The 26449-nt window shown below is 36.2% G+C and overlaps 1 protein-coding gene across 1 annotated transcript; it reads right to left on the bottom strand.

Annotated features, from left to right (window-relative positions):
* Positions 1–295: 295 nt before the first annotated feature.
* Positions 296–9439, bottom strand: RPL7L1 (ribosomal protein L7 like 1). The gene is made up of 7 exons (XM_026667066.2): positions 9321–9439; positions 8637–8745; positions 7519–7682; positions 5556–5693; positions 2435–2544; positions 2117–2331; positions 296–756 (listed from the first exon to the last, which is right to left on the bottom strand). The coding sequence occupies exons 1-6, from the start codon at positions 9371–9373 to the stop codon at positions 2123–2125; spliced, it is 783 nt and encodes a 260-aa protein (XP_026522851.1). The 5' UTR covers positions 9374–9439; the 3' UTR covers positions 296–756; positions 2117–2122.
* Positions 9440–26449: the final 17010 nt, after the last annotated feature.

The raw sequence follows: 26449 nt of genomic DNA on the forward strand, positions 1-26449 counted from the left end.
TTTGGGAAGGGAGGGGGGGCAGTGGAGCAACATAGCCCAGCCTTGCCTTTTCTGGATTTTGTTTTATTAGAATCTCGTATCACCAAAGCACATTATTTTGGTTTTGTCAAACCATGACTGACTCAATTGTTCTACAGAACTCAAAGACAAATTCCTTGTGTGTCCAGTCACACTTGGCCAATAAATAATTCTCTTCTATTCTCTTCTAAACACAATGGTTTGTTCTAGGTTCAAAATAAAACTTTATTTTGTGTTCATCCATAATTCAACTTGTATATAAACTGAGCCAAAGGAATTGAGTACCTATATTTCATTTATTTTATTAAATTTGTTTGCTGCCCATCTCGCCACAAGCACAAAAGCTTTAACTTTTAAAAGAATATTTTACAATTGCTTTTATAATTTTAGATAAATTGTATTTACACACATGCAGGGAAATCTGTGTACATCAAGTTGCATTGCTTATTGTCCCTCAGTTTCTACATTTAAGTTTTCTCCATTGTCCTTTACATATTAATTTGGAAGTAAAAAATTGTAGATGCTTCACATCCGAGATTTTACAAATTCCTTTTCCATGTTCAATATACATAATCATACTTCACTGTTGTTGATCATATCAATTTACTTGAAGCCTAGTTGCTTGATTACCTTTGTTTTCCTCTTCCAAATATGAAATGACTATGCTGCATTATCTTAGAAGCTTCTGGAAAATGAATGTACATCATGGAGTACAAAATAGATGCCTTCCAGAATTTTCTGAAAAACAATACAGGTCATTTTTAAAAGCATCGAAATGAATTTACTTTTTGACAAGGAATGCTAAGAAAATATGTTAACATTGAACTGAAAGCAAGTTTAAAAGCAATAAAACATTACAAAGTAAATGTAACAATACAATTAACAGAATTAGATAAGGTGAGTATACAATGGAGTGGAGGTGGGATCTTCTATTTAATCCATTAACCACTTCGAGTGGCACAGCCACATCTGGGACCCAGGTCGATCAGCAGAGCCAGATTTTAAGGCTCTTTCAAAAGAGTGGAAACAGATCTCACCTCAAGAGGTACGGTATGATGTCCAGAGGTGGGAGCCAAAGCAGAAAGGCTCTTGGCCAAAGGAGTCCCAAGCAAGTCCCTTCAGCCGGCACAGGTGGGGTAGGATCTCATTGGGGTCAGACAGCTCCTCAGGTACGGTGATTTATACCATTGGAGTTATATAGAATATAACACAATTGAATAATCTGACTTGAATCTTATGCGATTCCTGCTTGTGGCTTATTAGGATCTTCATGACATGTGAGGATAACAGAATATAGTCCTCATTTAATGATCACTTGTTCAGTGAATTGACATATATAAGAATGTCAAACCAAGTGGTAGTTAGTCAGTCCTTGTACTTATCTCAGCTGCAGTGTCCCCAGTCACATTACAATCTGGATGTTTGGTGCCCAGCTCGCAACTATGTTGTTGCAGTGCCCCAGTCATGTGACTGCTATTTGCAACCTTTGCTGCCTTCTTACAAAGAAAGCTGGCAGCAGTCTGCAATGGCAACCAAGTGATGTCCTTGCTTAATGACCCACAGTGATTTGCTTAACAAAGGCAACCGAAAGTTCTGGAATTTTCTTCACTAAGTGGCAAGATGTTGCACTTTTACAACATTGCTGACCAATGGAAATTCCAGTCCCAACTGCCATCATTAACCAAGGACCTGCATGAACAGTTCGAGAGTTCTGCTTTATAACTGACCACACTATTGATTAATTTGGCTATTTATTATCTACTCTTGTCTGAACTCAGCAAACAAAACCAATAATCAGTATTATTGAAACTCTAATTCAAAATACAGAAGGAAGGTAGGTTGGGGAAGGCTAATGGAACACACTGAAAGATGAGCTTTAACTAATTACCTTTCTGAACAAGTGTACTTTTAGGAAGAATCCACTGCCAAGACTGGAAAAAAAACTTGTTTAATTTGACTCCAAAAACACATTGGTATCTTTTTGACAGAAATGGTTAACCAGTATAATTTTTGAGAAGATTATTTTTGACATATCGGTCTAGTGCTGTAAGCTGATAAGTTTAGAACCCAACAATAGGCAAGTCAGTGCAGTACCTACCTGGATCTAGTTCAAAAGACGTATGAGCTGATTAATATCATTGCCTCGAAATCCAGGATTACCAATCTCTTTCTGGAATCCCATTTTATTACGGGCTGCATGCCGAGCAACGGACAGACAGAATGGCCACAAAAAATTATTGACTTCATTAAAGTACTTTCCAGCCGAGTAAATTTCATGAATAACATCTTCCAGACAAATAATGCCATGATTTCCTATGGACAGAAAAAAAAGTGTTTTGGAAATGAAATCCCCTTCAATCCTCGCCAGATTGCAAAGAAAAACTATCCCAACATCCCATGCCATTTGCTATCTTACCTAGATGTTCTTCTATTAGAACATTATCTGTCAAAGCAACCTTTTTATTTTGGATCTTTGCATGGCCTCGTTTCAGTATCAACTCTCGAATAGATTTGAGATTGGGATACCTGTGTAAATATAAACCTGGTAATAATTTTGGAAATAACAAAAAATTCTAGACAATTTACAACATAATCTTAACTGAATTATTTGTCCAAACTGATCCAAAAAGGAAAGTACTATACTATATATTCTTGCTACCTAGCTTTTGTTTTTAAGACATTACATTTTTATATCTTACAATCTGAACAATTGTGAGAATTTCATTTTAAATTGCCCTTTCAAAAACATGCACATAATCTAGGGCTTCCGGTTTGTCGGCTTCGCGAGCGGCAGGGATTTGCGAAGCTGCGCGATCCCTGCCGCGCTAGCCGTTTTGGGGCTCCGACCCAGACGGGTGCGGAGCTAGGCTGCCCTGCAGGGGCAGCTGAAGGTAGGGGATCCGGAGAAGGGTTTGGGGTGTTGCAGACTCCCTCCCTGGCCGGCAGAACTCCCTTTTCCCAGGACGGTGCAGCGGCGGTCCGTAATGGCCGCCACAAAGAAGCTGGCAGCCGGGTAAGAATGCGCAGGAGGAAGTGGAGAAAGTGATTGAGAGGAGAAAGTTTTTCTTGGCTCCTAGGACTCTAAGACATATTTAATAAAATTCCTGAAAAGTATGACTTTCTGAATAATACCTGCCAGAAGAGGAAAAAAGCGGCTGTTTGAAGGTGCTGAAAGGATAGCTTTCCCTCTTTTCCTACGGAATAAATAACTGGATATTAAGAAACCTATTTCTTTTAGGTGAAAATTGGTTTTAAGCGATGAGTGGGAAGAGAGAGATTAAAAAGAAAACATTTGTATGCTAAGACTTTGTTGGAGCAGATGCCTTAAGGATTTGAAGACTAGAATATATTGTAATAAGATTTTAAACAGATTTGGACTTTCTTTCTCTTGGATTGATATTACCCCAGAAGGAGAAAGTGAGAACTCTGCCTTGGTTTGGACTGACTGATAACTTTGGGACTGTTTTATTTTCTTTATTTTCTTTTGAATATTCTGGTTGTTGTAAGAAGAAAGAAGGGGAAAAGAAAAGAAAAGATTTATAATGGCTCTTTCTGTTGAGGAACTAAGAAAAGAATATGAACAAGCAAAAAAAAATGGTAAAGATGGTGTGGAAGAAGCTTTCCTTTTCTTAGAAATGGCGCTTATTAATTATCAACAAACATTACAACAGATGAAGACAGCAGAGGAACAAGAAAGAAAGAAAGGAGCCATTTTTAATGAATCTCAGAATTTGATCCAGAAAGAAGGAAGAGAGAAAGAAAAGAAAAGAGAAAAGAAGAAAACTAAAGGACTTAAGGACTTAAGATCTAAAAAACATTTAAGAAAGGGAAAAATAAGGTGCAAAACCAATATGATGATAGTAAACAAAAGGGAAAAGGAATACGACAGAGAAGGGAAGCTGGTAAGGCAGAGGCTAGAAGAAGGGGGGTAGAAAGGTTTGTTGGGAGAAGAAAGAAAGGGAAAAGGTGGAGAAAAGCTACAATGTTTTGAAATTAAATGAAAAAAAGAAATTTTTATGGATAATGGATAAAGTATAATTTTTTTTAAAAAAAAAAAGATTTTGCAAGGTACATAAGATGAGATGGTAGTATTGTAATGATTTAAGAGTTGATAAGAGATTAAAATGTTTAAATGTTTAAAAATGATTGGCTTTAAAACTTAATAATAGGGGAGGTTTAGAATATTGTTTTAATTAAAGAGTTTAATAAGACTATGGTATTGATGTTATTATAAAATTTTTATTATAGTATCTTTTTTTAATATTTGGATTTATTGTCTAATTATGTACTTAATTATGTTGGATGTATTAGTTAGATAGAATGTACCAAGCAAAATCGGATTGGGTATTAGATATTATTTTAAAGATTAATTTGATTAACTTAGGGGGAGATAGAAAGGCATCATACTCTGATTAATGATTTCAGGAGAAACTTATTTTCTTTTTTTTAATAAGGAATGAGACAAAGGGATGATAAAAAATGGACAAAAGATATAAATATAATGATTCAAATTAAGATGATTAATTAAGATAGAAGTAAGAAGTGTGAAATATGTGGGGAAGTTAATATAGAAGGTTTAGAATGGTAAATAAAATAAGTAATGATATGTAAGATGAGCATGAATATAATTGAAGTCCATGAAGAGAGAGACACCTGGGTCCAAGTTACTTTCCAAAAGATTTTTTTTATGTTTTGTGTGTTGTGTGTATATGTCTTTTTGGGGGGGAGAATTAGTTAAAAATTGTAGAAATATAGAATGAGAATAATGGTAACTAAGTCAGAAAGAAACAGATGAAATAATAATAATGATATTGAATAAGAGTAAAGAGAAGTAAAGAGAAATTGAATAAGAGGTTTTGGTATGTTGTATGGAAATGGTTTAAAACAGAATTATAATTTATCTGACTTGTTAAATTGACAATGAAAAAAGGTTTAAACATGTAATGAATAATGATAATTTGTGTGTTTTAAAAAAACATGCACATAATCTCCATTCTTATTTCCTTTCTGCCAGCTTAATATGTCAACTTTCCAATGTGACAACACTTATAATCTAAAATGTGGATTGTTCCATCAATTTATTACCATGATTCAAATTTGAAGATGTTCAATACCCCAATAATTCATATATAATAAAAATAGTAAACTTATCAGTATGTTAGTAAACTTATCAGTATGTTAGTAAACCTATTAGCATGTTTTTGAATATCAAGAAAACACTATATTATTAAAACATTAACAAAAACAACTCCGTTCAAACTTTGCACAACATATCCCAGTTTATTGCTTGGCAATAATCACTAAACATTCATATCTTCTTATAATTGTACTTCACTCATTATTTTTCAAAGTTTTTGGCCTCCAGATGACCATATTTTTCCAAAGACAACATAGGTACACAGCATGATTCAAAAACTTAATTTAAAAAACAGCAACTATTTAGGAAAATAATGGAAGAAAAATTGTGAACTATGCTGTGATCCATTTTAGGCATCACCATTAATCATATTTCTATGTAACAAAAATTACATACTAACCCCCATGCCACATAAGGCTCCACTGTTTGCAGCATTTTTAATGAAGCTGGTGTCAATTTAATAAATGTGCCGCTGTAAATCTTTCTTAACCTCAGCCTCTGTATTACAAGTCGCACTCGAGAACTGACTCCTTTAATTCTAAATCAATAGAAGTAAACATTGTCATTAGGCAAATCTGCATCTTGGATTTTCCAACAACAAAAAATAACATGGATATCTTGTCAATGGTGCACAATACTACTGCAAAGCTAAAATCCTTTTAGTTCAATAGCTAATTCTCAGACATAGATGTCTTGATACAACATATGCAATTATTTTCAGGTTTCATGTCTTTCCTTAACCTACAATGATCTGAGACTCTGGCTCAAAGAATTTCCATGTCATCTGAAATTTTAGAAATTATAGTTAAAGACACATAGAAAGCATCAACTTGAGTATAAAATGGCCTGATTTAAAGGTCTGATATGTTAAAAGACAAAAAGCAGAAAGTTATATTTAAATACTTGTATAAATCTTATAATTGAATATTCAATGTCAAGTACCCAGTTAATAATCTTTAATGCTATTACTAGGTAACACTAAAGATTATTATCAGTATCACTGTGATGTCTATTGCTACACTAGGATTTAGATGCTCAATCTGGAGATGGGGTGTGTGTGAGATGCTTGTCTTTGTATTACTCATTTGTCACCTTTTCTACTATCCAGAATGGTCTCCACTATTCTACGCTCAGGGATAAAGTAGTCATTTATGTAAGCAAGTGGATCTGCACTCCACAAGATCAAATCTCACAAAATAAGGCCGGGCCTTATTTTTTTTTGAGCCCCGAAAAAACAGCTAGGATGTCTTTTCGGGGGTGAATTAATCCCCCCCCCCACGCACCAGCGCCGTCTCCAACAACAGTGTCTGAGTCGCTCCTGCTTTTCCCCATCCCCGTAACAACAGGAAAAAAAAACATTTTGAGGTACCTGGGAGCGCTGCGTGCTGGGTTTTGGTTTAATCCCGAGCGGCTGGGTGGGCGTGAGAAGAGCCGAGCGAGCGTCTCTGCTGCTGCTACCCTTGGTGCTCCAGCCTCGGGCTCTGCAAGTTTGCAAAAGTCCCGGTGTGCAGCCCGTTCCTGCATTCCAAGCACCCAGGACGAGCTGCAGCTGTCCCTCTCTCGCCAGCGCCGTCTCCAATAACAGCAGCAGCAGCGGTGGGAACCGTGGAAGTTACGGAGGCTGCTCCCCCACCCGAGAAGCAGCTGAAACACTTCTACGGTTCCTGCCGCTGCTGCCGCTGTTATTGGAGACGGCGCTGGCAAGAGAGGGACAGCTGCAGCTTGGCCTAGGCGCTTGGAATGCAGGAACGGGCTGCACACCGGGACTTTTGCAAACTTGCAGAGCCCGAGGCTGGAGCACCAAGGGTAGCAGCAGCAGAAACGCCACTCGCTCTTCACACGCCCACCCAGCCGCCGGGATTAAACCAAAATGCAGCGCGCAGCGCTCCCAGGTACCTCAAAATGTTTTTTTCCTGTTGTTACAGGGACAGGGAAAAGCGGGAGCGACTCAGACGCTGTTGTTGGAGATGGCGCTGGCGAGAGAGGCGCCAGCACCGGTGGGAACCGTGGAAGCTACGGAGGCCTGAGAAACGACTGAAACACTGCCGGACATCCACGCCGCTGCCCACCTGCTGACCTGGGTAAGGGAGCCCTCCGTGCTCCACCATGATTGGCTGTTAGGAGCGGCTGATGGTGAGGCGTAGCTGCTCGCGGGGCACTCCTAATGACAAGTTCCCCCCCACCTCCCCCCCCAATTTCGCATGTGTTAAACTAGGCCTAAATTTGGAGGGAGGGGCTTAATTTCATTTTATGCCTAGAAAACATGCTGGGTCTTCCTACTGGGGGCGGTGTATTGTTGGAGAAATATGGTAGGAGAAAACTGCTGTTAAAATAATTCAACACAAGAAGGAAGTGTTCCTTACACTGCAATTCGTACAGCAAATGCCAGTTTGTGTCCATCAGGCATTATCATCTGCCCAGGCTTATGTTCCATGCGCCGCAGACGGACATCATCTCTATGTTTCCTCTGTGAGTCTCTCAAAAAAACTTCAAGGCGTTTGAATCTGATCTGTTTTCCACTCTGATGCTGTTAAAAAACAAAAACAAGTTTTTTAAAAAATATTTTTTTTAAAAAAAAGCCACATGCCTTAAATCACTGCATTGCTATTTATATACTGCAATTTTAATGAGAATAAGGGTTTTTAAAAGTTTCCAATGATAGTGATCTAAGAGTTAGATAAGGGATAAAGGAGTAACAACAATGGGACAGTGAAAAATAAAAAAAAATATGTCTGTTTTTTGATGAAACAAAAGTTTTAGTTATAGCAAAAATTGACATATTTAAAAAGTGTTTATGTTTATGAAATCCACAACATTCAATCACAGTATTTATGTATTGATTTTTATTTTGACCTGTCTTTTATTTTGTTCAACTCAAGGTGTGGCATACGTACCTAATACTCCTTTCTCTGTTATCACTACCACACTGTGAAGTGAATTGGGCTAAAAGAAGAATAACTGGCAAGCTTTCATTCCTATGTGAGGACTAGTTTCCTAGTTCTAGTCTATGACCCTAATTACTATAACGAATTGGATCTCAGTAAGCTACCATGATTCATACAAATACATGAAGAATATTATAACTAGGTTTTTATAAATAAGGAACATGAAAAGTGGAAGGGTTCAAGTTTTGTGAAATGTAAGCATCAATCTGCAAGAGACAATGATGAGACACCTCCTGTTCTTGGAGAAGGAGCCATAAAATGTGAAGACAAACCTCAGAATGTATCAGATGTGACATCAATTCTTGTAAACCAACTGAGAAAGAGAGCACGATACAACTTATTATGTCTTTATTCATCTTTCATCTCTTTTAAATTTGATTTTTTTTTTTTAAAAAGAATTTGTTCTGGTATTTGCTTTTCCTAAATCTCAGTCCCAAACAATCCTGTTTGAGAATATTTCTGCCGAAAGCAATCCAGGCTCTTCAGCTTACCGAGCTTATAACATGGCTTGCCCTACATTAGGTGACCCCCCCTACCTTTCTCTTGTCAAGGAGGGCTTGCTTTGCCTGGGTGGCCTTGATTGCCTGATAGACCTTTCTCTTCTTTAGGATGTTTTCTGGTACCAAAGGAATCTTCTTTGGAGGCCTAAAGAAACAGCAAGCATTATTTAGTGTAATTCAGTGCATTTGCATTTATAAGCTATTTTATACATCCACCGACAATAATTAACAGACCTTCATACTTAGCAATAGCCCCTGGTAGTCCCACTAATACCCATTGGTTGTATATGTCGTATGAGAGACTTTACATATAAATTCTCCTTTGAGATGGAAAGTACCTTTACCTATCGAAATTATGGCTAAATGCATCTGGACCTGTATACTTCTTTGGCCCGATTTTCCACAGGGGTTTTATCTATTGCTTTTCTGTCTGAAAAAGCCAGCATTTTAAGTCAAACAACTTTACTCTGCTTCTCCTTTTGGCCCAACACGAATTAAGCCACCCGTTCAAAATCTTGGTCCATTTAATGTTCCCGTCCCATCCAGGCACAGCTGCTAAGAAATCAAGGTTTTCCCGCAACGATCTTTCTCTCCCGATTCGGCGAAAACTCACCCACCCTTTCCATTAGCCTCTATTTACGAATGTACAGTCCCACGAACTTCCTAAAACTGCCCCCTGTTGGGAGATGGAAATGGATTTTCCTATGTATCAAAACTCACTCGAGCTCCGCCATGTCTCCTGCACCGGTATCCTCGCTAACGGCACCGCGCATGCGCAAACTGACTGCCGCAAAATTGAAAGAAATGATTCGTATTGGAGTCGTAAAGCGTCTCTATTATGAAACCTCGACTTCGAAAGAAACGCTAAATTGGTTCTTTTTTGGTTTAAAACGTAATCCAATTTATAGTAGTTGTCCTTAAAAAATAGCTTCTATCATTGCGGAAGGGGACTTTTCTGGATAACTTTGAAAACTCGGAGGTAGAGGCAGAAAGAAAGTGGCGTTTTCCCATTGAAACCCGCTGAGAAAGAATAAACCTACCGGATCTGGGTTATACAAATTTAGATAATTCTCCCTAAACGATCCGGAAGATCTAGAGCAGGGGACTTCAAACTTGACAGCTTTAAGACTTGTGGACTTCAACTCCCAGAATTCCTCCTCCAGTTATGTTAGCTTCAGGAATTCTGGGAGTTGAAGTCCACAAGTCTTAAACTTGCCGAATTTGAAGATCCTTGATCTAGACAGTTAGTCCAGATTAGATAAGATTACAATTCAAGTGTCTTATCTTGAAGTAGTCAACAAGATCCGGTAGGAAGTAAGAGATGGAGAAATTGTACAACCACTTCTTAGGATTTTGGTGCAGGTCTTTGCTCTGTTTTCAAGGTTTCCGGAACGTTTTATGCCCAGCCTTCAATATTAGTATTGCACATCCCAAAGAGATGGCAATTTATCTGCAAAGATAGTCCTTATTCTACATTTAAACTGCCTGTTCCAATAAGGCAGCATGAATGTGCGTACTTAGTTGCTTTGTGTTCATTGATTCCATTGTGAATACTATATTTGTTTTCTTTTAATATGAAGAATAAATGAAGGTGCAGTATAAGGAACATTGTTTTTTTTTGTTAGTGATTTTTTTTTTTTTTTTGCAGAGACAGGACACATCTTACAATTGCTTAAAATTATAAAGATTTCCAGTTTCTGATTTATTTATTTTTAATTTAGCAGAATTTTCAGAAAAGGATGGTGGGAAGAGTGGACTTCTCAAATTGAAAAGTTAGATTTCTCTAATAAAGTCTACAACAAACAAACATTTGAAGTGATTTTGTTATTTCTTGACTTTTTCTATCAGAAAGGTTTGTCCCCACAGCAGTGTAAGTTGCTTGATTCCTTTAAGTAAATTATCTGAAAATGAAACTGACTTAAGAAAACCATTTCCAGATTTCAGCCTCTTTCTCCACTTCTGGTAAGCTGATGGCCTGGCACTCTGTCCTAGCTGCTTATCATAGATTGGATTGATGCATTCCTCTGGTGTTTGACTAGTCCAACCCTTACTGGCAAGGATCTTTCCATGGATGGGACGTTAGGACATGTGGTATCCATTGATGGCATTTTGTATGGAACACCATCTAATGTGTTCCCTGACACCTTCCTGTCTAGAGTGGACATAGGTGAATTATTTTTTAAGGAACCAAAAGAAAGTGCAAACCACAATTTTAATGAGGATGATTATTTTAGCCATTCAGTCATGTCCAACGCTTGGTGATTATATGAGTCAGGTCTCTCCACATCTTTCAATTTTGGACTGCTTTTTTGAGTTTTTCTATGCTCTGGTTGGTATCAGCTTTGTCCAGCCATCATATTCTTTGGTGGCCTGGTTTCCTTTTACAACTAATTCTTCCAGGCATAATTGTTTTCTCCAGTGATTGCCCTTGGAATTATGGAAAAAATAAATGAGATGGAGTTTTGTGATGTTTCTTTCTAGTGACATGTCTGGTGTTATTTGCTCCAGTATTTGCATGTTGGTCACTACAGCTCAAATAAGTTGATTTTCTTCCTGTCTTGCTTATTTAAGGCCCAATTTTCACAACCATAGGTACACAATAGAGCAAACTAATCTACATTTGATTGCCAGGCTGATGCCCTGGCTTTTCCATATTCAGCTCATATTCATTGTTGTGCAACCCAATGCAATCTGATGTTTTATTTCTGGGCTGCATTCATGGCTTTGAACGTTCTTAGGAAAACGAATTTTTCTAGTCATTCTATCTTTTCACAGTCTATTTTGATGTTTCCATTCCTTGCAGTGATCATGCATTTGGCCTTTTTGATGTTCAGAAAGAGATCAACATTCTCACTTTCTCTGATTTTCTTGTTCATATGTTCCAGGCCTTCTTTGGCTTTTGAGAGGAGAGTTGTACTACAATTTTATCACATTTTAAATGTCCCTTGGGCTAGAATGGGAAAGTGGCAGTATTCTTGTCAATTCCACCAGCTTTAAAAGAAAAAGAAAAAAGCCATTAGCTGTTCATGATTTTCTTTCATAAATTTATAATAAAGAGAAAAGTACCTTTCACTATTCTACCAGTAAATAGCAGCAGTTTTCATAAATCCACTGGTGAAACAATGGGGGGAAAATAAACGTATATTCACCATTCAAGGTCCTTTGAAAAGATAGCAAACCGCCCAAGTAAAATAGAAACATTTGCTACCACAAAGGACTGTAGCCAAATCAGATAGTGTTACTTTGTAGAAGTTGAAAAACACTACTTTGGATGTGCAAAAGTAAAAGAGATTGTTTTCCAAGTGAGCTGCATTTCCCGAAGGCAGAAAAACACATTGTGTGTTTCTGGCCTCAAGAAATAGTGACTAGGAGAAGTTAAACTGGAGCAACCTAGTAGCACAAATCATCCTAAGATTGATTTAGTTACAAAAGTGTAGCAATCCTAAATGATAACAGTTACACAACCCTTAATGACTGACCTATTTAATGACCATTCAAAGTTGTAGCGGCACTGAAAAAGTCACTTTATGACCAATTCTTATATTTACAAGCATCGTAGCATTCTATAGTCGTGTTATCACCATTTGCAACCTTCACAAGAGCTTCCAAAAAGTAGAGTCAATGAAGAAGCCAATAATAAAATCATAGCTCGTGGTCACATGATGTCTTACTTAATAACTTGCTTTGATTTCCTTAATTACCATAATGTGAAGTTGTAAGCCTATTGTGGTCACATGATATTTCACTACATAAATTCATAAAGTGGCACTTACTTAATTGTACATAGACTTGCATACAAAATATCACCTTCAATTCCACAGACAAGTCATTCTAAAATTGTCCTTTGTTTAGGAATAAAAATTAAACAATTATTCAGCTATTCTGTTGTCAACACTTATATAACATTTAATCATCTTTGTCAGTCTTTCGTAATTATTCAAGGAGCATTTTCAGAAAGCTTAATAATAACCGACAACTAGCGAGACGAGGCTTACTGTAATATGTATAATGATTGTTAATTTTTATTGGAGCTTAAGAAAAATTAAATACATGCACATGCACACATATCCCTCATTGACAGTGAAGCTGGAAGAAAAGTGAAAAGCATAATTTTCATTTTCCTAAATCGTATACACCAATTGTTTCCTTCCAGTGTTCCTAAATAGTTTGCATTTTGAAGTTAGGTCATGTGCATTTTTTTTTTTTTTTAAAAAAAACCTCACGTAGAATGCAAGGATTGAAAAACACAATTGGCAGAAAAAAATGGGAAGAGTAATGGGCATAGGTGGAAAAATGTGAAGGAAATGAATATATCTTCCTAGGATTCTTTCGTCAAGTTTACTACTATTGACATTTTCCAAGTTAAAATGTGCATGTGTTTGGGAGAGACAGAGCAGAGAGTGAAAGTGAAAGGCAAAAATAGTACTATAGCATTATACAGTTGCAAGACTAATATAGATATTTATGATACTAAGGTACTAAATATAGGTAGTCCTCAACTTATAACAGTTTGTTTAGTGACTGTTCAAAGTTACAACAGCACTGAAAAAAATGACTTATGACCATTTTTCACACTTATGACCCATGCAGCATCCCTATAATCGCATGTGATGAAAATTGGATGCTTCACAAATGATTCGTATTTATGACAGCTGCAGTGTCCAGGGAGTCATATGATTCCCTTTCGTGACCTTCTGACAAGCAAAGTCAATTGGAAAGCCATATTAATTTACCAACCATATTATTAACTGCACTGATTCACTTAACAACTGTGGCAAGGAAGGTCATAAAATGGGGCAAAATTCATTTTACAAATGTCTCACTTAGCAACATAAATTTTGGGCTCAGTTGAGGTTGTAAATCGAGGATTACCTGTACCTAGCTAATATTTTGTATATTTGTCCAGATACAAATATTATAAATCATATATATTAGAGAAACTGTCGTAGGCCTGTTTTGAAATCATAACTATGACTAAAGGTTATATTGAGTACATGTCCAACTCTGTCAGCTTTGACGAAATATATGTACACTGAGAAACAGGAAACCTTGACTGGTGTCACAATCAAACTGAGTATTATTCTTGTATATTGATATTTTGACATATTCATTACAAACAAAATATATTCTGTATGCTTTGGACAATGCCTGAAAGACTCGATCTGTCCAATTGTGTAAGTAAACACATATTCCTTACATTTCTCTGAAAGGTTTACTACTTAAATAATCTTTTGGGCAGGGATGGGATTCAATTTTTTTAACTGGTTCGTTGGGCATGTCTAGGTGGGCATGGCCAGGTGACTGGGTGGGCGTGGCTTCTTCCTTTTTTTTGCAGCACCCCTCCCCCCCATTTTTTTTGCCTCCTGGGCCTCAGGGAAGACTCCTGGGGGGGGGAGCGTTTTTGCTCCCAGAAGGCTTCTCTGGGGCCCAGGAAGGCAAAAATCAGAGCCTGGGAGGGGCCGCACAGCTCCCCCCCAAATGCCCCTTTTTGCCTCCTGGTCCTCAGGAAAGCCTCCTGGGCAAAGTAGTAAGACAGTGAGGGGGATCCCGGCACAGCTGATCATCGGAACAGCTGATAGTCAGAAGGGGAAAAAATACCTTAAGGAGATACTGGGCAGGGGAGAATGCAGTCAACGATGTCAGACATGTGCATGATGTCGCACATGCGTGTTAAGTACTGATTGGGTGGGGCGGGAAAGGGCGGGCAGAGAGGGGCAGGGCCAGCCAGGGGCACAATTTGCCAGTTCTCTGAACTGGCAGAATCATAACAACTGGTTCTATAGAACCAGTCCGAACCAGTAGATTCCCATCCCTGCTTTTGGGATATAAAATTGTATGCAATTCTCAGATTTCAATGTGATGTTCCATCTTAGTGACTGAAACAATTACTAATGTACCACATGATGGAAAATATTCATACTTAAGTATTATCTAGCCTTATGTTCAATATTTCTAAACTGCAGGCTGTAATTGTACTAAGCATAATATCTCTTTTTAGACAGTTATATTTTTCAATATCTAATTATTCAGTGCTGTTTCAACTTTTCCTCTAAGACAAAAAACTTATACAGAGTAGCACTATTGAAAATATACCTATATGGTAACATCGGTACAAATTTTAAAACCACAAAATTTATGATGCAGTAAACAGAATTATATTTATTATCAGTGTAGAGGCCTTAAATTTGCTGAAAAACTATATAGAATTATAAAAGTATGATTCTTTACAGGAAGGTCAGATATGATCAAATTGTATATTTATTGCCATTGGTTATTGCACTTGTAGTGTCTTTCACTAATTCTACAACCAGTCACAGCATATTCCACGTTTATATTCATTTTATATAAGCAGTCAGCTTTTGCTGGGGCACTCATTTTAATCGTTGCTATACCTTTTTAAATTAGATGGCACTGAGAGACAGTTAACAAGATAGGAACAGGAGAAGGTGAGTTTTGCCACCTTGATTTTCTTAACACATAAGAAGGTGTTAAATAAGCATTTGTTTTCCACAGTACTCATGAAGTTCAAATCTCACTCACTGAAATTTTGATCTGATTTCTATTTTTAAATTGTCCTTAAAAATGCCCAAGTGCTATTAGAATGAGCTTCTAATTTGGAGCTTCATAACTATGACCACATTTATTCTATACTGTGGAATTAAATGTCTCTGTTAAGTAATTTTAAGGATCATAGACTAGAATCTCAGAATTAAGAAAGCTTAGATCCGTTAAAAACAGTAAATGCTTCTAATTCTGGGCAGGAGTAAAGTTGTAGTTGTTAATGTCATAATTAATTTTGTCTAGACTATTTCCTTATATACTAAGCTTCTAGTACTAATAAATTCACACCGAACTGAAAGAACTAATATAATTCAGATATAAAAGAGCCTTTTATTTTCATTTGGAAATCAGTGGAAGCTTTTGTAGTTTAGCATTTCTGATAGAATGAATAGACAGATGCAGAGTCTCTTCAGTTAATATCACTTTGTATAAACTTTGCTTGTTTGAGAGATCTATCATAAATTACTCAAACACATCCAAAGATTTAATATATCAAACTGTTTTGTGCATGAACATCTGTTTTGTGCATTTAAATATCTAGGAATAGATGTATATGCTTAATATTTGAGTGTGTGTGTGTGTGTGTGTGTGTGTGTGTGTGTGTGTGTGTGTGTGTGTGTAGATGGTCATTTATTATGGGTTGGGGATGGGGCTTTCATCACCTATATCAAAAATATAGCCCTCTACAGAAAATCTATACTGCAGACGCCCCCTGACGTTTCTGACAATTGTTTGGATTCTAGAATGATCCACTACTGAACCTAATCCATTTTTATTTTTTCAAGTCTAGCATATTGAAGAGTACTAAAAAATTGTGTCTACATGCTAATATTTTCCTGCCCATTTTATAGAATTTAAATGATAGCCAATTCTTGCTGCCTGTCCTTAAAACTACCACATGTTCTCATTAGCATTTGAGCTTACCAGATCAGTCTAACAGAAGAACAGTATTAAAATTACATAATGTAAGCAAAATAAGGAAGAGAGCATTACTCTGTCATATCATTTTAAAAGTAATTGTGATGTTTTTGCATTTGGGATATTAGTTTTTATAGAAATGGAAGTGCACTGTATCCAGACTCATGAGAAAGTACTTAGCTGGTGGCTATTTATTTATTTTATATCCCATCTTTAATACCATATGTTTATAAATAACTCAATAACCCTATTAATGAACCAAGCACTACTAAATGAAAAGCTGGTTTCTTCCTGATTTACATTGTGAGAGATCATCTTGCAATCCCATTTAAGTAGGGAAAAAAGATGAATCTAGTTCCATAACAGCCTCATTTACTGCACAGAAATCAAAAGTCACTTTGATCCACGTTGTGTTTACGAATGTATCGTACTGCTTTAATTCTATTAATTTAAGTATGGAGCATCAGTTCTTTCAGTTCAGTGTGAATTTATTAGTACTGGAAGCTTAGTATGTGAGGAAAACAGATATGTTGGTTAATTACAGATCAGAGAATGGAAGGGGAGATTTAAAATAGCATAAATTGTACAGATTGCAGCCAAGAAATTAGTTCTCTTAGCAAAAACATGAGAAATTCTTATTATATAGCTTAGACACTACAGATTAAGGACATACACAATCTTCCTCAGAAGTCACAAACTTTTTCAGGTGACCTAAAATTTCACAATAGAAAAAGATAGCATAAATGTCAAAAATAAACTTTCTTATGCAAGAATATGTATATGTACTTACTGTACATATGCAGTCATGCAATATTGTTTTTGAATATTAAAAATGTGATTATTTTTTTGAGAGTGCCTTGCACCTATAGGTGCCATATTGATGGTTCTTCTGTTCTCTAATTTTATCAAATTAGTTATGGTATAAATACTAATAGCTTTTTAAAATATCTGTAAGGACAAGACATTGTATGCCATAAAAAAAAAACAGAGACAGAAATAGTAGTATTTATTTTCAATTATTTTGGTAAACATTTGTTTTAAGTACTTCAATATTCAAGCAAAAATTGTTAAATTGATCCCTCTGTTTTTCCAATAGCTTCATAGTCCAAGTAGAAAAACCAGTGTAAACCAGTCCAAGTCTCTTTCTGTCTCTTTCTCTCCCATGAACACTAGTTTTAGTAGGGTTAAATGGAATAACACAAACACAAGAAAAATGGCTGATCTAGAAAATATTATTATTCAGAAATAGATGGGTGAGAATACAAATTGTGCCCTTAATTTAAGTGTGACTTTTATGTTGTATGAAATAAACAATCGTTAACAGTTTGGTTCCAATTAGTGAAGAAAACAAGCAGAGAGAACATGCTGATACTTGCCATTTCGATATAGAATTAATTGGAAGTGCTTTGTGTCTCTCTCAGCTGTAGTAACTAAGAGTTTGAGACTCTACTGGGTTTTACAAGTTCAAGGACAAGTTTAGAAGTTCAAGGACTGTATGAAAGGTTTACACATGGATAATTCCTTTTACTCCAGCCTAAATTCTAGTATAGAAAATAATACTGTTTTGTATCTCTTTTCCTATACAAATTTAATCTTTTGTTCTTCAAGTTTTAGAGAAAGAAGTGGAGTCATAGTCTGACAAAAAGTAGATCACATATGATCAAGATATAAATAAATTGTAAGCACTCTTATTTTAAAAGTTGATATCCTTTTACAGCCCAAGAAATTAGAGAGGGAGGGGTGCTTCTAAGCCATTTGCCCCACCCACATTCCTGCTGTGCGATAAATTGTCTTTTATCTGATTGTTCCTTTGGCTATTTGTCTTTGCCCTATCTACTAAGTTCATCCCCATATGCCATTAAAGAAACATATCTCCATGCTTATTTGAGATATGCTACCACTACTAGACCATCAGAACAGCTACCATATTCAATATGGTATTAGAAAATCTATCTAGTGATTTTGCTAGAAGAAATGCTATCACATCAGCACATCTTTTGAGAATGCAACAAACTAAAGTATATTTTAATGTAGAAATCCTCTCTCTATACTTCTGGCAGAAAAGCTGATGGAAGATTGCTGAATGTCCAGACCACCTCTTCCATTTGGATCTTCACATCCTACTCTTATCTCTTGCTTTAGGACAATAGCTAGATAGTCCCCATTGCCACCACCAACCTCCCTACATAAGAAAAGAATGATTTCTGTTAGTCCCCATATAAATCATACATTAAATTTGGCATTTTTCTAAAAACAATCAGTACACACTAGCTGTGAATCTTAGCTTTATTCTATGCTACAAGTTGTGGTTTGTCTCATAAACTATGGTAATTCATCTTGGTATTATTTTTTGCAGGAAAATTTCTGCTAATTTAGAAAATATTCCTTTAAAGAAATGGATTTTTTTTCTTTGAAGTTAAAAGTCTATATCAAACATCACTTCTGAGACTTTCCATGAGATTTGTCTACAGTCTGTTCTTAAACCGCATAGCCACAGCAGTAGGCAAGGAATATTTTATTTTATGAGGTTTCCTCTCCATCAGTACCCGGTTGTGGTTATCAATAATTCACTGGCAACAGAAAGAACACTCAGCTTGGTGAAAAAGGACCCTTCTATAATGCAGGGGTTGAACCCTATATTCAACTTAAAAGGTACCTTAGCAATAATAAAAACCAATGTGGGCTATACATCACATGTACAGCATAATGTTCATTGCATAGCAAATGGGATAAGTCTTCTAAAATTATACACTACCTTTATGAGGAATGCAAAGGTGCAAGAATCTGTCTAGGACCAGTAAACATCATTTTATAGAAAAATAAGAGGGACATCTCTGGCCATGAATTGGACCTTTGTGATGGCCTTTGTGGAATTGATTTATGAATTAGATTCAATATTTCATGAGGAGTATCCAGTATATGGTAAGAAAAAGTCATACAGGTGATCATTTTTCTTTTATGTTCATCAAACACTTGAATGGCAGATATGTGTCCTTGCACTATATTGAAATAATATGTACTTAACTTGCCTACCTCCACAGGCATCGTGCATATTTAGTCAAGGAGAAAAAATAATTATCTGAGTCTATTCACATTATGATAACGTGATATGCCAGTCCATATAGTGAATTCTTATAGTGATGACAAAAAATGTCCTGCTTACTTTTTAAAAAATATTTGGGGTAGTCATTTGCCTGTTAAACCCAACAGATGCAGAATAAAATAATAAAGTATTGTATTTAGCATTTCAAAATGGGGCTGCAATAAAGTATTATTTGGCTATAAAAACAACTTCTTCTATACTGTGAGTTTGATTTTCATCTTACAAATGAGCTTCAATGTTAGAAGGCTGTTCCTATCTTATGTAATTAAATGGATTTTTGTGACAAAATTCAGTCAATTTTTCCTTGGCTAATAGCATTAGAAAAGGAAATGCCTTCATTTATAATTAAAGAAAGCTTTGATTCATTGCATAGCTATGTGAGCATGAAACTTAGGCAAACATAAGTATGTGTTGGCCTACAGCCAAGCATACCTTATTTTTCTTCCAAGAATACTCAAGTATCTGTATAAATGATTTTTAAAGAGACTAGAATTAATTTTCATTTCTAACAAAACTTCAATGTGAACAAGCATTCATGCAAAACCAGTTTTGCTTTAATTGAAAATAACTAACAATTAGTGTTGGAACTAACCAGCTCTGAAGTCCATAACAACAACAACAACAACAACAACAATAATAATAATAAAAATAATTTTTCATCACTAGATATGAAAATCGACTTGAAAATTGAACTGCAGAGACTCTGGCATAAACCAGTGCAGGTGGTTCCAGTGGTACTTGGCACACTGGGTGCTGTGCCTAAAGACCTGGGCAAGCACTTAAAAACAATTGGCACTGACAAAATCACTATTGGTCAGCTGCAGAAGGCCACCTTACTGGGATCTGCTCGCATAATCCACCAATACATTATGCAATCCTAAACACTTGGGAAGTGTTCAACTAGTGATTTGTGATATGAAACCCAGCATAGTTATCTCGTTTGCTGTGTACACTGTTGTTTTTTGTGAATAATAATAATAATAATGATGATATGATGATGATGATGATGATGATGATGATGATGATGATGTCCAGAACCAGATTCCCAGTGTACCTGGAGAAAACCTGGTTATAGTTGACCAACGGAACACTGAAAAAGAGACAGAAGGCCTGATTCTTGCAGCCCAAGAACAAGCCACCAGAACAAATGCAATCAAAGCCAGAATAGAAAAATCTTCTGATGACCCCAAATGCAGACTCTGCAAAGAAGCGGATGAAACTATCGATGAAACCATGTTGTAAGACAGTCGCTCAGACTGACTACAAACAACATCACAACACAGTCGCTCAGATGGTCCACTGGAATTTGTGTCACAACTATCATCTGCCTGTAGCAAAGAACTGGTGGGACCATAAGCCTGAAAAAGTGGTCGAAAATGAGCATGCAAAACTACTGTGGGACTTCCGAATACAGACTGATAAAGTTTTGGAACACAACACCCTGGATATCATGATTGTGGAGAAGAAAAAAGTGTGGTTTGTCGACATTGCCATACCTGGTGACAGCAGAATTGATGAGAAACAACTTGAAAAAAATCACCAGATATCAGGACTTGAGAATTGAACTGCAGAGACTCTGGCATAAACCAGTGCAGGTGGTTCCAGTGGTACTTGGCACACTGGGTGCTGTGCCTAAAGACCTAGGCAAGCACTTTAAAAAAATGGCGCTGACAAAAACACCATTGGTCAGCTGCAGAAGGCCACCTTACTGGGATCTGCTTGCATAATCCGCCGATACATCACACAGTCCTAAACACTTGGGAAGTATTCGACTAGAGATTTGTGATATGAAACCCAGCATAGTTATCTCGTTTGCTGTGTATATTGTTGTTTTTTGTGTATAATCATCATCATCATCACCATCATCATCTATTTTATTCATTAAACATGGAATTCAGTCAACTGAACATTTTAAACAAATAATTTAATGTAATTTAAATAATTAAACATTGTTGTGTTGCTGTATAATTATTAAAAGTACATTTTTATAAATTATAAAATTACTTAATTTTAAACACTCATCATTTTCATTGATATATATATAAATATAGTCTTCATGTTATGAAGTTGGGACCAGAATTTCTGTCCCTAAGGAATGTGATTATAAAGCACAGCATCACGAGATTGCATTGGTTAGTGATAGTAATCCCTACTGCTGTCATAAAGTGAGGATTGTAGGTCATTAAGCAAGCACTTCCTTTCAACTTCCTTCTAGCTTTCAATGACCAAATTTACCGGAAAAGCCAATATGTAGTTGCTGTTGGGTGAGGAAGGGTGTGCAAAGGTGGTTGGGGAAGATGTGTGAATAACCAGGGAGGGAATACAAGCAGCTGGAGGCATGGAAAGAGCACAGCGAGGCCCAGGATGATGGGGGCAAGTGTAGTGTGAATTCTGCAAGAGTCAACATGAATCTCAGAGGAAGGCTTAGGTGGAAACCTAATGTAATACTATACATCCATATGATGACCCATGTCTGATAAAAGTCATAGTGATACATATCATACATGTCATGTCATATCATTGTAGAAATCATACATGCAATGTTATGAATGCTAAAATACTTATCAATGTGGCTGCCTGATTTTGATTCAGAGATATAAGACATTGTAACACGTAAATAGTACTTTAATGTTAAACATGGAAGCCGTTGAACATGGCCTGTTGAAAAAAATCATAGCTAAATGATTTTGAGCATTAAATTAACCCAATATATGACCAAATTAGCATCCATGTATTTTTTTAAAAGGTCCTGTACAGATGTTTAATGTATTGTCTTCTTGAATAAAAATATTTATAAAAATATCAGTCTTTATAGAAAACATGTTTATATTCTGAAACCATGTGCTGTTCTGCTTTTGAATAATATAGTTTTTTTCTTTGCTTTTATGTTGTTAATATTTAAAATGTTCTGTCTTTGATTGACTTTGTAGTTCAATAACATGTTTTAAAAATATTATAAATCCACAACTTTTACTATATGCATTGCTATATTTTAATATAGAAGCATTCCTGTCAGACAAACAACAAATGGTCAAAATTGGGAGCGTCCTATGAAATTCTGTACCTGTCAACAGTGGTGTCCCCCAAGGCAGTGTTCTAGGACCAACTCTTTTCATACTCTACATAAATGACCTCTGTGATCATATCAAGAGCAACTGCGTTCTCTTCACTGATGATGTAAAGCTATTCAACACCACAGACAATACTGCTACCCTTCAAAAAGACCTTGACTATGTATCAGAATGGTCAAACAAATGGCAACTTCAAATCTCAACAAATAAATGCTCTGTCCTACATATTGGCAAAAATATCAGAAAATAAAATACAGGCTGAATAGCCAAGACCTTGTTGATGATCCAAACTCTGTCAAGGATCTTGAAGTACTCATCTCTAATAATCTAAGCGCTAGAGCCCACTGTAACTACATAGCCAAAAAGGCATTAAGAGTTGTTAACCTAATCTTATGTGGCTTTTTCTCTGTAATATTACATTAATAACTAGAGCATACAAAACATTTGCTAGACCAATACTCAAATACAGCTCATCACTCTGGAACCCACATTATGTATCTAATATTAACACAGTTGAGAAAGTCCAGAAATATTTCACAAGAAGAGTTCTCCACTCCTCTACTCGTTGCAGAATATCTTATGCCACCAGTCTTGAAATTCTAGACCTAGAAAACCTAGAACTACGCCTTCTTCAGTCCAATCTAAGTATAGTATATAAAATCATACATTGCAATGTCCTACCAGTCAGTGAATACTTCAGCCTCACCCATAACAACACAAGAGCAAACAATAGATACAAACTCGAGGTTAATTGCACCAAACTTGATTGCAGGAAATACGACTTCAGCAACAGAGTGATCAATGTCTGGAATACTCTACCTGATTCTGTAGTTTCTTTCCCAAACCCCAAAAACTTTAACTTTAGACTGTCTACTATTGACCTCACCCCTTTCCTAAGAGGTCTGTAGGGGCGTGCATAAGCACACAAATGTGCCTACCGTCCCTGTCCTATTGTTTATTTTATTTTTTATTTTTCTTATATGTATCCATGTATTCATAACTATGTTTTTACTTATACCTATTATCTTGTAAGCAATTGACAAAAATAAATAAATACCCATTATATATTTTAAGTTTCTTAAGTTTGAACATTTATTGTGTTATTTGTATTGACCAGAGTGCCATTAATTACATGGTACAGTAGGTTCACTATGTTCACATTTTGTGGTTAATCCATTATTCTAGCATGCAGTGTACTGGGATTCAATCTTGTAAAGGATTCAGCGATACACAATCTGTTACAATTTATTAGAGGCTCCTACAAGGATTTGTTTTTTGTTTTAGTTGTTTATCCCAGTGGCATAAAAAGCAGATAAATACACACTGAAGTCATTCATGAAATACTTTATTTTCACTTGAGCCTCTGTTCTAAAATAAACATACAATTAAAACAGCATTCATGTTGCCTATTTATTGATTGATCCCTCAATTTTCCCATCATCATCAATGTACAATACACCACTAATGCATTTATAAAAGTATTATGTGCATAATATATATACTATACATACATACATATATCAAATATTCATGAATTAATAGTGATCATACAGTGTAAATGTTACATGAGACTATTAAATTATGCTTTTCAGCCTAGATAACAGGATTTTGATTCAGTAACATAATAGATAAATTCAGTTTTTATTACAAAAATTATTCTTTTCATCTGCAAGCTGCTTTGCTTTATGCTATGATGTTCTTGAACATTGAAATAGGAAAAAAATTAAGTTTTAAGTTTCCTGGATGTTAAAATTATAATATTAAGTTTTGTAACACATTACAAAGAAACTATTATAAGTTTAGTATAATTCATAAATGTTTTTTCCTTGCCCTAATGATTTTTAAATGCAATAATTTCAGTACAAGAAAATAAAATTGTATTATCTGCTTAAGTGAAACTAATGGATTGTCAATTCTAATCAATAGTTTGTTTATTTAAGATCTTTATATAGTTTTATATAGTTTTAGTTTTAGCTGATATAAAAAGAGTAAATTATGAGAATTAAATCCCTTTACTTCTAGAGTTTAACTGGAAATGTAATCCTGACTGCAAAGAAAAAAAAGTAAATATGCCAGAAAGGTAATGCAAAATGAATTGCATGTTAGGGATTATTAGAGAAGGGATTAAAAATAAAATAAACATAATGATTTCTGTGAAGATGCAGCTGTGCACTCTGTATACTATTGCTATATAAACATACAGCATAGCTATTTCACATTCTGCATTGATTTGTAAAGTGTTCCGTATGTTTCTAATAGCTGCATGAAAAGGTAGCCCAGGGTTGAAAAGGATTTATGGCTGTTGGAAAGATACTGAACAATATGAAAAAAATGGAAGCTATTCTCAAAGGAAAGGAGGCTACAGAATCTGGGTGCCAGTTGCTTCCAAGGTTATTTCCCAAGGCAGTCTCTGACCTTTGTACTGACTTCTAGCAAGGAGAGATCTGAGACTTGGTAGCATAGGAAAGGCAAAGCTTTTCCTGGAATCATGGCTAGGTGTGTTTTTCTCCCCAGTTTAAACAGGCAAAAGCATAACAATTATAATTCCAACACATAGAAGAGCTTGAATTAAGTTTGTATAAATGCATCTGTTGAAAGGCTGGAAAATGCCTTTCTTCTGAGGGTTCAGTTTTCCTGCTGGGAGAACTCCAGTGCAAGGATTCAGACAACTGCTTGGAAGCTGGTTCTTTTTATTTTTCAGGAAGGCGAGAGATAGCAAGAAGTCTGCGTTCCTGGAGCTAGCTCCCTTTGTATAATAAACCCCTGAATTTTATACTTTTTCTCCTTTTGTGTGTGAGTGCTTGTGTTTGTATTTCTTAATGTTTTAAATCCTGTCAGGGGTTGTCTTCATTTCCGCCAGAGGGTAAACTCCGTGGGGTGCAGAAGGCAAACTTTGCAGGGTAGTTTGATTGGATTATCAGTTTCCTAATGTTTTCTTATATTTGTTTTGTGGCAATCTCCTGTCTGTCTCCTTTGCAATATATTTTGTGTCTTTTGTCTGTTTGTTTAGCTGATTTGGCATGTCTTATGTTTGTAAGGGTTTTCTTTTCTTGTTTCCTTAGTTTTCTTAATTATTTGGGCTTTTGTCTAAGGGGCTTCTTTAATACCTTTTATTTGATTCCTTTTCCTATGCAATTTTGTTTTATGGCTGGCCTGATGTTCCCCTCGGGCTTTTCCTGCTTGGGTGTCATCACTGTCCTCATGAAGTTCCCTTTCCACACATCAATAATGAAGAATTTTTTAAAAATACAAACTATCATAAACCCTTGGAATCTTCATCTCCATTACAATTTTTTTTTAATCCCCCCCCCCCGAACTTGTCTTCAATTTACATTACAATTTGACTTCAAATTGAGGAGGCCTGGGCAAAATGCCTATTAAGCCTCCCTTCTTGACTACTCCAAATTGTTTCCCAGTTTTGCCCTTCTGTTGGTCTTCCTATGCTCTCCCCTTCATCTATATCACTGTCTCCTTGTAGGAAGTTAGCACTCACTTCTCTCCTGGGAAAATGAAAAACTTTAGGATATATTTAAAAAGGTAGAATATTTCCCCTAAAAGAGAAGTAGAAACTCAGAAGCAGAAACTCATCTCAGAAGCAGAAGCTCACCTCCACCTTTGTTAATGGGCAGGCCATTAAGGCCTGGGCCAGAGTATTCTACATAGCAAAGCCTCTATCCATCTCACTACATGGCCTGGGAAGATTGCATCATCCAGCACTCAGGTGAAGCCATGTGGTCCAGACAAAGTCTACAAAGTTATCTAAGACCCCCGCCCCTCAGAGTCTGACAGCCAATGGGATACATTTCTTACACAGGAACAAGAAACACTAAGGTGGGGCCCAACAGAGGGTATAAAACTAAGGGTCTTTCAGCATCTCAGCCCTTCTTTTCCTTCACCCAACATCTTTAAGCATGTGATCATCCCTATCACTTTGGTGCTCCAAGCCATGTGGTCATGTCCACCATTAAACCATCTCCAACAGCCTCCATGTTTCCAGTGTCTTTTTCCCCACTTGGAACTGAACCCAGAAGGATATTTCTTCCAACATCCTCTTCTTCCCCATCCTAGAGGATGCACCATTTCTTTTCCCTTCCTATCCATTTAATTTTTTTAAAAAATAATGTGCATAATAAAAGCTGCAGCCATGCCCATCTTCTTTCTTTCTCTGAAGACCTTTAGAAGAGGAAAAGTAAGAG

The sequence above is a fragment of the Notechis scutatus genome, chromosome 4 (genome assembly GCF_049901735.1).
Source record: "Notechis scutatus isolate UNSWTSFEM ecotype Mainland chromosome 4, rNotScu1.2, whole genome shotgun sequence".
In the NCBI taxonomy this organism is placed as follows: Eukaryota; Metazoa; Chordata; class Lepidosauria; order Squamata; family Elapidae; genus Notechis; species Notechis scutatus.